The sequence below is a fragment of the Thunnus maccoyii genome, chromosome 3 (assembly GCF_910596095.1).
Source record: "Thunnus maccoyii chromosome 3, fThuMac1.1, whole genome shotgun sequence".
NCBI classification, from domain to species: Eukaryota; Metazoa; Chordata; class Actinopteri; order Scombriformes; family Scombridae; genus Thunnus; species Thunnus maccoyii.
Genome location: NC_056535.1, coordinates 22,085,207 through 22,102,067, shown reverse-complemented (window position 1 = coordinate 22,102,067; position 16,861 = coordinate 22,085,207). Strand labels below are relative to the sequence as shown.

At 40.1% G+C, this 16,861-nt stretch overlaps 1 protein-coding gene across 4 annotated transcripts in view; it reads right to left on the bottom strand.

Moving 5' to 3' along the window:
• itga7 (integrin, alpha 7) overlaps positions 1–16,046 on the bottom strand; it is a 47,364-nt gene extending 31,318 nt beyond the window's left edge. For all 4 annotated transcript variants that reach the window (XM_042406098.1, XM_042406099.1, XM_042406100.1 and 1 more), the window contains exon 1: positions 15,572–16,046. In XM_042406098.1, coding sequence (XP_042262032.1) covers positions 15,572–15,789 — 218 coding nt within the window. In that variant the 5' untranslated portion in view covers positions 15,790–16,046. The remainder of the gene's footprint in view (positions 1–15,571) is intronic.
• Between the last annotated feature and the right edge of the window lie 815 nt (positions 16,047–16,861).

Below are 16,861 nucleotides of genomic sequence, written 5' to 3'. Positions count from 1 at the left end.
GTCAAAGATTGATAGGGTATGTTACAGGGATGTACTGTATGTCTCAGAGGTCTGTACAAAAAGAAGAATTGCTTTGTCAATTCATCCTGAGTCTCATGGCTAAACTTCTAAGGTGAGTTTTACAAGAAATCTAACTTCGATATGGGGCACGTTTACGTTAATGAACAGCAATATAAGGTAAAATTAATGTGAGTGGTTAAACATGACTGAAGAAGTTTCCATAATGTAACTGTCTGACTGTCACTGGTGGCAGGTCCATTGTTCATCATCTGTTCTCATGTTGTTTCACACTTGACTATTAGCTGACCTAAGACACCAATACTGTACAAGTACAAACACCTGCAGCTCACACAAGTCTACTCATATCCTGCTGAGACCACCTGTAGTTACTACACATACTGTTATATTGACTTGAAATTGATTCAAAACAGCTCTGTGTGCTCTATCCTGTTTGCACTAACATGCTGTGGCTGTCACCAGCTATTACTCACTATCAAGGCAAGGTAAAGGTTTTATTCTCAGTGAGCTGGTTGCTGATATTTTGGGGCCAGTGTCACTGCCCTCTGCCTTATTAGGAGTGGCTGAATCAGGCGAGGATGCTATTTAAAAACTGAGCGTTGAGCCACATTCCACCTAACACTGTCAGCCATGACATATGCATGGGAGCGAGACATGGAGAAACAGAGGGAGAGGAGAGAGATCAGAGAATAAAGATCAGGGTGTAAGATGGAAAGAAAACAAGACAAGTCAGAGAGAGAAGGAGAGCGTTAAAATATACAGTGAGAGGAATCAATCTTAAATTTGATGAAACAATAAAAACAGCTATTATGTGACTGTATAATCAATGCACAATGAATAATAACTATTTTTTATCCATCTCACTACTCTAATTACGTATATAATTACTGCACAATGAACAATAGCATCCTTTTCTGTTTTACTATTTAACTAATTTTATTTTATTATATTGTTGTGTATCGTGTGCTGGACGATGCTGTTGTGACACTTAAATTTCCGTCAGGATCAATAAAGTATTTCTTATTCTTATTCTTACACTATCATTTTAACAACAGCATTGGCAGAGAAAATGTTACCAACTAGCTGCAATGCCTGTGTGAGGAGTTCCCACCGTGCACCAGCCCCCCCATCCTACCTATCTTATTATGTACACACTTTAAATTAGAGCTATCTCTGTGGCTGAGAAGTATTTTGCCTATAAATACAGTGTAGCAAGCTGATAGCACTGTATGTGAGAAACCCAGACAGAGAAGTGGATGTCTGAGTGGTCACAGACACTCATTAACCAGCCACAACACGAGAGCTGGGAGCACAGCAACTCCTGTATTAAATAACTCTTGTGCTGGATAATTGAAATTGTAAATGTTTGATAGAGCACATTGTTTTCATCTTACAATATAAGCTCCACTCCGTTCTTGGTAATGTAACTGGGTCAAATGAGTTTTGTGAGCCTTCTTTTCCTACTAAGTGTCACTGTCCCATAGAAAGCAAGCATGTAGACACTAGTTTTGGGAAATGTACAGTTTACTGAATTCTAATTTATCTGCTTTATCTGTCATTGACTTCGATGTGAGTGTACAATAACTTACAGCTTCATCTTTTGTAGTTTCACAAAGTTTTTGGCCAAGCTAGTACAATGGCTCTGGGGAAAGTGTTAGTTAGTAGCAAAACTAGCTGAGTGATGATTAAAATATAAACTACTGAACTGATATTCATAGTCCCCAGATGATGTACTTGGTTAACAGTTGTCATTTTTAATCTAACAATAGCAAAATTTCCACTTGTCCAAGAACTTTATGAATAGACGCATTATAAACAAATCACCAAATTTACATCAGCATGCTAATTGCTAACACACTAATGTATTTACTTGTGTTTAATGCTACTACACAGCATTCTAACATGCCAAACATTAGCATGTCCTAGCCCTAGCCCTAACATTTCATAAGTTACATCATTATTCATTCAGAACTTATAGCATTCCTGATGCAAACATTGGGGGGAAAGTCAAAACACTATTATTTACCTGTTACAACAGGTTATATCTTCAAAAGGTATTTTTGTGATCTAACAGAAGTTTAATAACTTGTGAGGAATGATAAAATGTTTGTTCAGGATGTAACCAACATTTAAATGTTAATATTTCCACAGACTGTGCCACTCCACTCTACTCTGTTTCTCAGCTGTGCTAGCTATGGCAGGCTGGGGCACTGTTTGACACAATCTGTTGGAAATGTTGGATTTAAACATTGATATCGCCCCAGCTGAGCATTTTATCATTCCTGGCAGACTGTTGACATCTGTGGGAACTGGAAAATACTTTTGAGGGTGCAACTTGTTGCTGGATAATAAATAAAAAGTGATGTTTTTACTTTAAGTGCTGAGGTTACAAATGAGGCTAACTATAAGCATGCTGTTGGCATGGCTCAGATGTATTTTGTAGCACATACAGCACGGTAGCGCAGCACTAATCTTACCACTAGGGTCTTAAAATCACAAATAATGTAGTGGAACATTATCCACCTTTTACCCTTACAACATTTTTGTTGTCTGAAGGGTAATGAGCATCACAGCATCATGGTACCACAAGTCAGAACAACAACAAGTCACAGAAGTAACCACAAGAAAAAACTATTTGAAGGTGATTGGAAGAGCAGGGAGCCAAACATGATGTACCCGACAGCTGTAAATCCCAACATCTCACTCGTTTTACACCACAACAACAGCTGTACACTCTGACTCAACATCTTTTCTTTCAGTGAGAAAAACTTTTGTCCTTACTTTCACACTAGCCATCACAATATACACACAAACTACTTCTTGTACCACCCAGACTGCTAGACAGCTCTACTCTCTATTTTCTACCCCTGCCTTGTCTTTCCTGACAAATATCTCTGTTGAGGTGCAGCCGTGCATGCCTCGAGAACGATTCCCCTCACCTTAATGAGTGAGAACCCCAAACAGCCACCCAAAGCAAGGCATATCATGAGAAATAATGACCACTTCACATCAGTGGTGGTCCACATGAAAAACCCAACTAAACAGTGTTAAGCTAATGCAAGCACATGTCAGACAAAAGGGGTTTGGTTAAGAGGAAGTGCACATCACTAAGAAAAACATGATAAGATCTGATCCCACTTATAGCTCAACATTCCTGGGAGCTCTGGTTTATGTGAAAGAGTTAAGGCGATACTCCTCTTTCCTCCCCACAAGTGCAGATATACAGGCAGGTGTCAGAGTGTAAAGGTGGGGGGGGGGGGGGGGGTCTGTTAAGCTGTTATACCAACAGTATTTGGAAAAGAGAAACGGATGACTCCCGAACTGTCTGTGTGGCAAATTATTATATTCAGTTGACAACTCTGACAGATAACTCTTCAGTGAAAAAAGATGGTTCCTCCGTATCTCATATCCAGAGATGAAACCAAAGGTTTATTTCCCCAAGAAGTCTTATAAAATTACTAACATTTAAGATTTCATATAGTTTATTGTCATTCCTTTATTTAAAATACTGGGTGCAATGTTTTCTCAAAGAAGAAGGCAGTTTGTGTTATATAAAGGTGTATCTGAGCTTTTCCACCTTGAAATGTACGTGCATATAACCAGCACTTAAAAAATAAATCAAGTGTAGACAGCGATGATACTGGTTGAGCTCATGTGAGAGAAGTTTAAGCTGTGTTTTTTTTTTTATTTATTTATTGAACTCAGCATGAATCACTACTAGAATTAGCAGTTACCGTTTACTTGTTATACTTCCATAGTCCCATATTTGGGAAGATATTTGAGACCATTCATTCCTACATTCATCTCCCAAAAATGAAAAGCATCTTTGTCTGAAAAATTTATTTTTATTTAAATGTTATGTGATTTTAAAATTTAGGGCATGGCCTTGGTGTTCCCAAAACTCATCACAGCCCTGAACAGCATGTCCGTATGTGCTTGGATGGAGTTCAGTGATTGTGTTATGTAGCTGTTGGATCCGACAGGCACACTTGTCCCCAATTTAACACAGATGAAAAGTCACAGCTGCATATACTCATTTATTTACCCTTTACCCACTTCTCCGCTGACTTCATTGTTCAGGATTGAGTCAGATAGTACGATCATGATCTCCACTCCCAAGCTCATCTTTCAGTTAACCCACATTAGACATGGAGTGAGAGGACTGTGTGTGTGTGTGTGTGTGTGTGTGTATCCTGAGTCTAGAGGAGATATCAGGGTATTGAGTGTGAATGTGACGGACTGTAGTGGAAAACCTACATGAACCCAGACACCACAGAGCCGGCACCAGCATGACTCAAGTGTGTGTGTTTTTGTGTGATTTACATTGCCAGGTGGTATGTACAGATTACTGTAGATAATGCACCTGGGCCCTGCCTGCATCAGGGACCCCACTAGATCTGACAAAATGATTAAAACAAGACTAAGAATTTACAGCCATATGAGCAGCATAATATCATTTTTGCTGATATTTGACGACCCTCTCATGACAGGACACCTTGGCCTCTCTGCAGGAATCTGGTGGACAGAGTTGGGTCATCAGGGAGATTCAGCTCACCTGGACTGACTGACTGGCTGCTCTATATAAACTGTTGGCAGTCAGACGCACGTCCTCTCTCCACTGGCTTCCACCCTGTTTTGTTTTGTTTTGTTGTGTTTAGTTGGTCTTTAAATTAATTTCTCTTTTAGTTGTGTACAATAAACCTATTTTATAGTTACAACTCATGTGTGGTCTCCCCTCTTTTGTCCAGACTTGACCCAGGTTGTGACAGTTATGAAGTAATAAACAAATTTAAAAAATGACTTGATGATAGATGGTGTTACCGGAAAATTCAGTGGGATCAGCACAGTCGACTTGCTGATGACGCTAGATGTAAAGTCAGGGATCACCAAAGTCATGTGGATTTATTCTCTGGAGACCTTAAATGTTTGTTTGAAACTTCACAGAAATCCATCCAAGAATTGTTAAGATATCCCAGTCTGGGTGTGCCCTGGTTACCTTCGGGTTAAGGCACATGCCACATAACTGTAACGTCCACAGTTTGATTCCAGCACTTGTCATTCCCTGTCTTTCTCTCCCCTTGTTTCCTTGTCATCTCTCAACTGTCACTGTCCAATAAAGGCATAAAATGCCCAAAAATATATTAAAAAAAAAAAAAAGATATCTCAGCCTGGTCCAAAGTTGTGGTTGTTGCGGTTTGAGTTCACTGTTCAATCAAGTAATTAACACCGATCAAGGAAAAACGACTCATTATATGGATGTAAATAGAAAGGGATGAATATGTAAATCACTGTTTTCTTGTTATATCATGATTGATTATGATTTATATGGTCCAAGATAAACAGCTGCTGTCACTGAAATAATAATAATGTATTATGGAGCATTTCCAAACCCCCTAAAATGAATGTACCTCAGCTTATTTGATAGTGATTTATAGCCCCCCCTTCCACTGATATCAGAATGATCCCTGTTTCTAGCTGATCATTGCAAACACAACACAGACATACACAAAACTCTCATTACACTCACATGTTCATTGAGGGGAGCATGTGCAGTGACCCCAACCCTCATTCTCTCCACGGTCCTGTCCACCCCTCCCCCATCCACACATACACACACACACACACATACACACAATCCCATCCTCCTTCACTCCTCCCCCACTCTCAGGAGTCACATCCCTGTGTACAGCCTCACATACAACAGTGAGGGAAACACTGGACAACAATGCATCACACATGTAACTTGAACTCAGACCAGAGTTCGCTCTCGACACATCAAGAAAACAGTGCAAAAAAAGTTAAAAACAATGCTCAAGAGTGTCCTCATACACATGCATTTGCAGTTTCTTAAAGCTCATCTTATCAATTTTCATGTTTTCCATTGCAGGATCACAAGCTCTTGGATTGGCTGATATAATCCCCCAGTTCTTGTGTTGCTATAACCTTTTCAAAATCAGTTTTTTACACTCAAACATCCACTGACATTAAGCCAAAAACAAGGCTGCCTGTTTTTTTTTCCTGAAAAAATATTGAGATACAGAGATGCAAGATGTTCACCTGGCAATAGCAGCATGCATAGATGTAAACACACCAAATAAGATCTGCAGAGAGGTATTTTGTAACATAAATCAATGACTTGTTTTGTTATTTATGGAAAGGAAAACCAAAAAAGGAGAGAGATAATTCAAAGACGATGTGTAAGAGGAGAAAAGACTGGGAAGCACTTCAGACACTAACAATGTAGCCACATAAGCTGCCATTATCAATTTGTAAACTGTCAATGTGACTGCACATCATCCAACCAATATGCTGAAGGAGACAGCAGCTTCACACTTGTATTTCTAGTGTGAAGAACCATTTAAAGAAAAACTTTTTAACAGAGGATACAAACGTTTTTCTTAAACTCAACCCTTCCTTGGAATGCTCCAGGCGTGGGCCTTATAAGGCTAACAACATTTCTAAAATGTTGAGTGAAACACACCCTAAAACATTTTCAATATTTAGTTTTCAATATTCATGACCATTTCAGTTGCTTCATAAACCCTCCCTCCTAATCTCTCTGCTCACACCCTTTAACATCTGTCCATCAGAGAGCAATGTGAGGCTGTTGCTCTATAGACAGTGGCTCCACAGGATCAGCATAGGGGCCAGGGGCTCTTTAGACCTTCTGTTGTTATCCTGAGGCAAGACTGTGACCTCTGACCTGGACACACAAACACACATACACGCAAAGCAAAACACGTGCAGGCATGCAGACGTTAATAGAAGCATGAGTGAAGAAATTGACCTGAATATTTATTCACACACACACACACATACACGCACATGTGCAGACAACAGAAGGCTGTGAAACAACTGTGTAAACTAGGGATCAACACACTGACTGCAGCCTGTCCAACAACGTCATAAAACAGAGCTAAAATCCTGCTTCCACACTTGACTCCAGTTTCTCCTCTCAGTTTGCTGATGAGAAAAAGACAGCTGAGAATGAGGTGACCGAGTTGTGAATCATTGAGTTCTCTAACATTTCTATTCTCCCATTCTGGGCAGAAGAGAAATAGGCAGGGTGATGCTCAAGAAAGTGCAAAAAGAGAGAGACAGAAACAGCTGGCAATCTATGCAAAATTCCCTTTGGGATATTGGGTTCACTGCCCACAGATGTGACTCAACTTCCTCCTTAAACAATTTGGTCAAGGACATCACGAGAACAGTTTGATATTAACTTAAAAAACGACAAACGTTTAGACTGTTCAAACTGCGACACCACAGTGAAAGTATATTTAAGGTGGAAGGACACAAAAACTATGCTTTCCTCTGTAACCCCATCTTCACTCCACATGCATCTTTAACAACCCCTAAGCTCACCACCTGCCCCACCACTGATCAATAAGTGAATGACTATTTCCAGGCATAGATGGGGTAATGATTGGCCCTCAGGTCCAAAGTGTAAAGAGGACACAACCCCAACACCATTGTGCCCCTGTTCCTTTTTATCTCCGCCTGTCTTCTCCCCTCTTATCCACTCCTCCATCTATTGATCTGTCTACCTAGATATTTATCTATTTTGGTTCTTGAATTTCACCTCTATTTTAAGTGCTGTCTTTTTCCTCTTGTTATTTTCCTGCTTCATGTCTTAAAGTGTGATAATTGCCATATTGGTGGTTCAGGTCATGAGCATCAGCTATCCCTCCAACTATCTTCCTGGGGACTGGAGCATGCAATGAGTGAAAAGCAGGGAAACAAACGACAACAGACAATAGGTCACACCTACAAGCAATTAAGAGTTTCCAGGTCACTTGACCTGCATGTCTTTGGACTGTGGGAGAAGCACCTGGGGGAAACTAATAGGCTGTATGGTCTCACTGGCATCAAGGAGAGAAACAAGGAAGGTCCCTGGCTGGAATTGAATCCAAGACATGGCATGCGCCATAACCAATCAGCTATGAGGGCACTCCAGTCTCACCACATTCTTTATTTGTGTGTGAAAAAATATGAGAAACAATCAAAAGGAGAGAGTGGAGAGAAAGGATGAGGTTCGTTTCTCTCCTAATCACAAAATCAAGATTGAAGTGAGAGACTGCTAATTGCTTCTTCATCATGATGGTCATATAGTCTCCAATATGGACTTCTCTTCACACAACCTGCAGTCTCACAACCTCCCCCTTATTTCAGAGGGCCAGAATCTAGATTTACAGGTTGAAAACAATATTCCCTTTATGGTACAATGTATTTCTCATGGGTCTACATAAAGTCTGTTTCTGACTTTACTGAGAGGTAGCATTAACACTGGTACGAGTCTTTGGTGAAGGCGTGTTAACCAAAACATTTGGTTGGACTATTCCAAAATTAGCTACGTAGACAGGTTTTGTCGTAATAAAGAACTGTCTGGGTATCTCTGTTGAACACATGTGTTTACTGTTTTCAGGAAACAACAAAGAAATATTCTTTAACGTCATGCAGGGATCAGTTTAACCCAACACAAGTCCTAGATTGGGATGCACCAGCTATTTGTAAATCCATTACTAAATCTGTGTGTTAAGTCCCATGTAATTTCTTCATAACCCACTAGTTAGTTTCAAACTAGGAATTTACTAAATCTGGCACAACAATATGGCACATGCTAACATCCATGGACATACTCAACCTTGTCTGAGGAGATGAATAAAGATAAGCAAGTGAAAGTGATAATGCAAAGGGCACCTATATGAAGAATCTACAAAATGATCAAGTAATTAAACCGTTTTCAAGACTTGCAACTCCTGCAAAATCAATCAGCAAATCTCTCAATAAAACCAAACAAAAAGCCTCCACATCCTTTGCAATTTCCTTTTCCTGTGTGCTTCTCATGGTGTCTTTACAATCTCAGTTCAGAATCATTTTCCTGCAGAGCTGCCATCAGCTGATTGATTAAACTGCGTCTTTATCAGAGTCAACCCAACAGCCCCCAAATACACACACACACACACACACACACACACACACACACACACACACACGCACACACACACACACACACTTAATCAAAGGGAAGGCCCTCCATGATTTATTCATCCCTGCAGCTCCTGTCACCATCAGACCCTTCACCCCTCCCCCACATACAGATCATACGATATTCAGAGACGATCGCAGGAATCAACTCAAGGTAATACTTTAACAGCTGGGCTTTTTATCAAATATCAGTAAAAAGGTATGAGTCATTAACACTAAAGATTGAAGATAAAACAATCATGTGTGCTGATAATGCAACAAAACGCCAGATAACGTGATATTCGCGGGGGATCTCTGGACTTTATCTGCCAACTATCTCTGAAGGTGCAGATGCAGAATCAGCTCCTGGTCCTCTTACACTGCCAAACTGTGCATTTTTTTCTGGACCTCCATCAGATCTAAGTTGTATATTTCCTCCTGACTCTGCAGATTGTCCCTCTCTTTCCTGTGAGCACGTGGTCCACAGAGTAATATTCCTGAAAGCTCTCAGCCAGGCAGCGCTGATTCCCACTGAGCTTTTGTCCAGGCCCATGCAGGTCAGCAGAGGAATGGGAGAATGTTAAATAGACAGAGAGTAAGTGGGAGGTAGTAAAGAGCATTAATCGTATTTGTGTGTGTGTGTGTGTGTGTGTGTGTGTGTGAGTGTGTGTGTGTGTGTGTGTGTGTGCCAGACTGTAAAACCCATGCTACATACATTTTACTCTTTCTGATCTTCCATATAAAAAGCATTGCAATAAGGTGAGTTCCTATATTTACGAGGCTTTCACATGAATAGCGTCTGGGAGATTTAGAAACAAGAGTTACTGTGGGACAAACTAAAAGGGAGTGACAGCGAGAGAAAAATCATGAATTGAATTAGGGAGGGAAAAGGGGGGGAAGGTTCATTCTCATGTCTAAAGCTAGGGCTGAAAAGGAAGCTTTTATTTGGCTATTTTAATGCAAATTAGCCCACAAAAATTTTACATTGCGTATTGTAAGTGTGAAGGAGCTATGCTGTGCCCCATTTACACACATTTATGTTTGTTATACAAAAGAAATGATACTGGAAGGTACAAAAAACAAATGTATTCCATAATCACAATTTAACAGCAAAGTAAGAGTTATAAACCATAAAACAGATTTGGTAGTAGTTCAACATTTGGTCAGTCTGTGAGTCAGCTGCAAAGATCAATACCACTCTCATATTAGAGTGATATCGATCTTCTCATCTAAGTCTTGGCAGGAAGGCAAATAAGTGTTTTTCCCAAAATGTCAAACTGCTTCTTTCATATATATAAATGTTACCTTCTAATGACTGAAGAGAGTTTCTTATCTTTTGCATTTGACCTTTCTTGCAATCTCCTTCTCCCCCTTTTGGAGGTCATCTAACAATCACATCCACGTTCCACTCCTGTTTTTTGAGTGGTGTTAATCAAGGCTCCAGATCAGTGAGAGGATTTGTTCAGCTTCAGAAAGCTGTTTTAGATTCTTACTCAGCCAATGAAACCAAACTCCAGACTAGATGTCTGGGATAATCAGCTACCTGTGGCCCAACTGCCCATGACACTGAGTATGTCTCCAGGTTCATGGTAAACATGAATGCAATCTGAGACTTTCTACTTTCTCTATATGACAGCAATGCAACGCTGCCAGCTCTAGATCTACTGCCTTCAGCAGCCGGACAGCCTCATAGATCACAGTCTAACAATGTTGTCAATGTGTGGCTGCTGCACCCACTAACAGATTGGCAGGGTTTGGAAAAAAATGTTCAGAAAACGGAAATTACATCTATGAATCGGAACACAACACAAAAGAGTGACTAGCAATTGGGTCAATAGATAAAGTACAATAGACGTCTGTCAAGGATAGATAGAGCTCCTTCAGCAGGAAACAATAACAGATGATTTGTGACCTACAAGCAGAATACCTCCCCCCACCTTTGTCAAAACACTCTAAAACAGAAAAGACTCCAACATTAAATCACAAGGCAGTGATCAATATAAAGAAAAGACATGAAATTGTAAAGCTGGATGCTTTCCAGCATGCACGAGTTTGTTGGGTGCAGTGTGATTTACATGCCTCTGGCAATGAGCTAAACGTCTATATATGCAGAGCACTTAATGCTATATAATGCTGTCATGAGTCTGTTCTAAGTATATTGGTGTATGACATTAAAAGCTTGCAGTATGTAAAATCATCTTACCCTGAATGATGCATATAGATTATTAGCAGTGCAGCATAATGTCTTTTTTAGCCATAGTGACAGTATGTCGGTTGGTCCACCACTTTTGTCCAAACTGATATATCTCAACAATTATTGGATGTGAAATTTTGTACATAGATTCATGTCTTCTTCAGGATGAACTGTAAAAACTTTGGTAATCCCCTGAATATTCTTTTAGACATTTCAGAGTAAAACTAATAAGCGCCATAATCGGATCAAAAATGTTAATTTGTGCAGTACTTTAGTTTATGACCAAACACCCCAAATACACGCAAAACTAATGACCTTCACTTGCTAACACACTAAAGTAAGATAGTGAACATGGTAAACATTATACCTGCAGCATGTTAGCACTGGCATTGTGTGCTACTGTAGTTAGTATATTGACATTAGAGATTAGCTTATGCACTGCTATCCCTAAGTACAGTCTCACAGAGCTGCTGGCATGTCTATAGACTCTCAGTCATGTCTGACTTTAAAGGCATTACTTCCCCATTATGTAACATTTATCCCTATATTAGTAGCGCATTTACCATTCCAGCCTTTAATTATTCTAAAAAATGTATCATATCATAAGGTTGGGTCATTTTTTTAGGCTCTGGTATATGTTACTGTCAGATATACTCCAGTGTAAACACATACATACAGGAGCTGTTTTCAAGGAGACTGGCAGTGCAGGGATTAAGCACATGGGGGCTTCCTGTCTTCACCAGGCAGTGAACTATTAGCGGAAGCACTTCACATAGCAGTATAAATAGCAGACGTGCACATAACTCAGACTCAAATACCCTATCATTTCATCCTCTGTCTGGCAGCAGAAGGAGCAGAAGCAGAAGAAGCCCCCGAAGTTCAGGTTGGGGCCTCTAGCTGCTTCAGGACAACAACAACAACCAATAGAGATAATGCGGAAAGTACACAGACATCCAAGATGCCACATCAAGGCTCTTATCCCCCTCTGAGTGTGGCATACTTTCACTTCCTCCTGATATGTCATTGACCAGGATCTCCTTACAGCGATCAGTCAGTAAGAGTTCCTTCTGTCAGATGGGTTGACCTTTGACTTCTGCTGCCATACTGAAAGGGAGTTTTAGGGTTTGAGGGCAGCTGTAAGCCCGTACTGAATAGATACTGTAAATCTGAACAAAAAGACATTCATTCCATGAACTTGACAGCTGTACAAGAAGTTCTTGTGCCCCGATAATGTGTGTTTTTTAAAATCCTTGGCTTTGATGAATTACACATATCTTCTCTGATGCTTTAGCAATCAACTTTTTTTCTTTGTGCCTCAAACTTTAAACTTTGCAACTCAAAATACCAGAGAAGGTGAAACTCTCCAAGTGAGACAGTATGACTAAGCTGATTCCTATAAGCACTTTAACATTATGGGCTGTGTGATACAATCATGAGTAAGCACAGGACAGAGCATCAAAGCAGTGATATCATTTTCACCCTTGAATCGAGTGGCATAACACACAATGAGCTCAACACATTACGGCCACAGGCGACAGTAACCCAAACCTTTCTGATACAAAGAGAAAATGAGTCAATAGCATCTAATTACATAAGTTTCAGGCAAATTGTTTCATGACAGAATGTGAGCAGAAATAATAATAATGGGAGCATCTTGGAAACTAAATTCCCTGATATGAACTGCATAACACACAAAGGGCATTATCATGAAGCCTAATGGAAATGTACTATTCAGACAAGAGAGATAATTGCCAAGTTTGCTGTCTGAATAATACATTTCTCCCTCTGAAAATACAATAGCATCAACTCCAAATGTTTTGAAATCAATTAAAGTGCTGATGAAATCATCAAAAAGGCTGTAGCTATTGAAGACACTGAGGTCATGATTTCTTTTATTTCTGGGAATTTGGGGTTTTAGCAACCTTCGAGGAATTTCTCTCCTACACAGGTAGATAGTTTATTGGCTGATTTTAGTGTTTTTTAGACTCAGAATATTTTGACTCCTTTTAGCTCAGCAGAGTCCAAAATTTGGTCAAATCTGATGATTTTTTTCAGATAAACTTCAGGATTAAGTGCTCCTTTAGCAGCTGAGCATTCATTGTCTTAATGTAAATAAACCATTTAAAAGCCATTGGACTATCTGATTAATGTACAAAGCTCAAAATGGGACTGCTTTTCTTGACTCATGAGATTTGGAGATACCTGTTTTCACAGGACAGAGAGCTTTATGGTATTTTTATGGTCATAAACAGAATTCACAATAACTGAATATATAATATAACAATATAACTGAACAGTGACTAAATAAATTGGTTTAAAAAACAAAACAAATATAATATAAATCCATGATTCCATGAAAGTCATCTGCATACAGTGTGACGTCACAGCGTACTGGAAACAGCATTATTCATGCCACTCTTTTCCAGTAGGTGCATCACATCAGCAAGTTAGACTCATTTATTGACACTCTGCTAGCAGCTAATTCTACTGATGTATTCTCTCAGGAGTGTTTCCCTCTTCATGGTGCACTTTAAAACAGGCCAAAGCAGAGCTTTGTAATACTTTAAGATTACAGTCAGTTTTTAAAATAAGCTCCAGGAATGCTGTTGGACAGCGAGCAGGTTTTTTCAGAGGGGTGACATGCTTTCCAGCTCTTCTGACTGTCTGTGTGTCTCTCTGAATGCTGATGTCATTCTCCTGGTCTTACCAGGCGACAGGATGACTCCAGCCTGGGTAAACTGAGGAACCAGCAGTTAAAAATGGAGCTTCACAACAGGAACCTGTAGTAAATTTATTCCCCTACTCAGAATGTTTTGAATACATTTTTAATTATAAACATTACATCAATGTGGCATTTGTTATATTCACAGGAGGAAAGTAAATGGGTTTAGTAAGAACAGTTGTGAGCTACTTGTACTTATGATACTTATACTTTTATGCCACTTTATGCTTCTGGTCTACTATATTTCAGTGTGTCATATTGTACTTTTTCTCAACTACATTTATTTCCTAACTACTCTGCATATTAAGATTAGTATATATGATAAATACAGTACAAAGGATACTATATGATCTTACAAAACATAACATTATATCACTAGATTAAACTAACGAACAATAAAGTTGTGAAAAGTAGCTCCACCATGACCAACTACAGCTGCAAAATCCTAATTACACAGAATGCATTATCGATTCAGTACTAATTATTTACAGTTCAGCTAAGCTTACACTCACAGGGGCCATTTTTCTGCGTTTGTACTTTTACTTTTGATAATGTGAGTACTTCTTGATCACAATATTTCTGTAATTTCACTTAAGTAAGATTTTAAATGCGGGACTGTTACTTTCACTTAAGTAACAGATCTGAGTACTGAATACTATGAGTACTAGTTCTCATAGTATTTCTGCGCGTTGTGTTTATGTCTCACTCCTGTTACTCTTTTGCAGCTCTGTTAAAAGGAAATGTTTAACACAAATTCTGGAAGTTGTTAATGCAAACATCTATGATGGCTATATATACTGTGCCAACTGAATTTGTAGTGGAAAATAGCACAGAGAGGGGTAATAAAATGTGTAGGGAATGGATATATTACAAACTAGTTCTTTCTCATCAGGTGAAATACCTTCTCTGCATTCAACATTAACTGCAAAGCATCAGCAGAGGTAAATTAAGTTGATTCGTATTCACATTCATGCAGTAAACATTTCCAAAGATTTACAGGCAGACCTGTTGTCATAATTTATTCATGACTTCTGGAGGACAGGAACAGGGCTTATGAGTGTCCCAGTCTCACTGAAAGACTGATCAAAACAGCTGGTGGCGGATCAGAGAACAAACACAGTCACAAAGACAAGCAAACATACATGCGCGACACATCCATGAACACATGCACACACACACACACACACAGCGCTACACACTACAGGACAATTTAGTATCTCAGCTCCCCTGACAGTGGGACACCCCATCAAAGGATCTTCAACATTAAATCTAAACTGCTCCAAGAAAATCACGATTTTTCGGAAATCACTGTCTGCCTGCTGATTCACCAAGCCTGCTCTCACCCACTATTCACTGAGCTCAGTTGCTCTCACTGTACATGTCACACAAAAAAATGGTAAAACTCTGAGTGGTTTAACACTGACAATGATTTAGCAGAACTGAGAACTGGTGCAGCATAAAAATGCTGACTGTTGTAACCTTACAACTCAGATTTCAGCTTTTGAGAACCTTAAAATGATCACGCATGGTGCAGTGAACATATTCTTTCAGGAGCAGGTGCAGATACAACATATTACACATTTGAACTGACTGAATATGCAAGGTGCAGAAAAAAGTCAAGAGAGCAGAGGACACAAGGGACAAGCTCAATGCCGCATTCATCCACTCACCAGCTCTGAGGCTCTGGGGTAAGCTGTTGGTGAAGTGCAAGAGAGAAACCAAAAAAGGTGCCATTGTCCCCAAACTTATGCAGTGTGTGAGTAGTATCCAGGTTAAAGCCCCAGACCTGGCTTAAAAGAGTCAAAAGAGCCCAGAGGAGGATAGTCCAACGATGAGAGGAACAAGATGAGAGGGAGACGGTGTTCCCATGTCCCTCCGGGGCTGTCATGGCAGGGTGCAGAGCAAGTTCAGTTCAAGAAGGAGTATAGGGGAGATTCCTTTTATGGCTCCCAGAAAGCTTAAAGAGAAAAAAGGGGCAAATCCTCTCTTGTTCCTCTCCTCTATGGCCTCTGTGGATGCCTCCCTTGTTTCCAATCCTCTTTCTCTTCCTCCCTCGCTCTGTCGTGCTGGCTCTCAACTCCGTTTGCTGCTGTCAGTCTGAGGAGCAGGCTGTGAAAATGTGGCTACTAGTATGTGAGTGTGTGTCTCCCTCGATGCATGTGCGCCTCCCCCCTCCTCTATGCTCAGAGGGAGACAGAGGACAAGTGCCTTGAATAGCCCGCTCACTCCTCCCCCTCCCCTCTCTCTTTCAGTCCCTCCAACGACCCCCCACCACCACCACCACCAACACCACCCTCCTCTCAGCTGACATCAACACTCAAGGGACTGCTGCCAAAATACCAGGCAGGGTTGTCAAGATACTTGGAGGCTATTGAATAGAGACAGAGAGGGTGAAAAGACACTAGACTGTTTTATCTGTTAAGTTCACACGGTCCAAGCTGCCTCTTTCTCCACTCGTTACAGGTGCTTGTGGATCTGAGGAACATTAAGGGAAAAACTGGGGCACAATTTTGGAAGTTAAAAAGCTTTTGAAAAATCTAAAGGCTTTTTTTTACACTTTGAGCTTGAAAGCCCTGACATCTGACTTCTGGTGGCAGCGACCTGGAATGAATCTGGTGGACAAAAGGGGCCGAAATGTGCACAGTGACCCAGGAAACTTTATTACAGACCTTTTTTTGAAAAGGGAGAGTGGGAGAAATGTGTGCGTCATGACAGAGCAGATTTCATAGAGACATGAACAAGATAATTGTACAATTACAACAAAGCTTATCACATATAATTTCATCTATTCATTGATATGAGTCATAAGTTGTTCACGTCATTGACATAAGAAGCTCCAACAAACAATACAATGCCAGCCTATCTCACTTATGCCTTCTCACCCACAGCTGCTCTGTTTTAACCAGCTGATCTCTGTCTCTCGTGTGTCAATCTGTGAGCAGCTGTCAGTTTGTTACCTC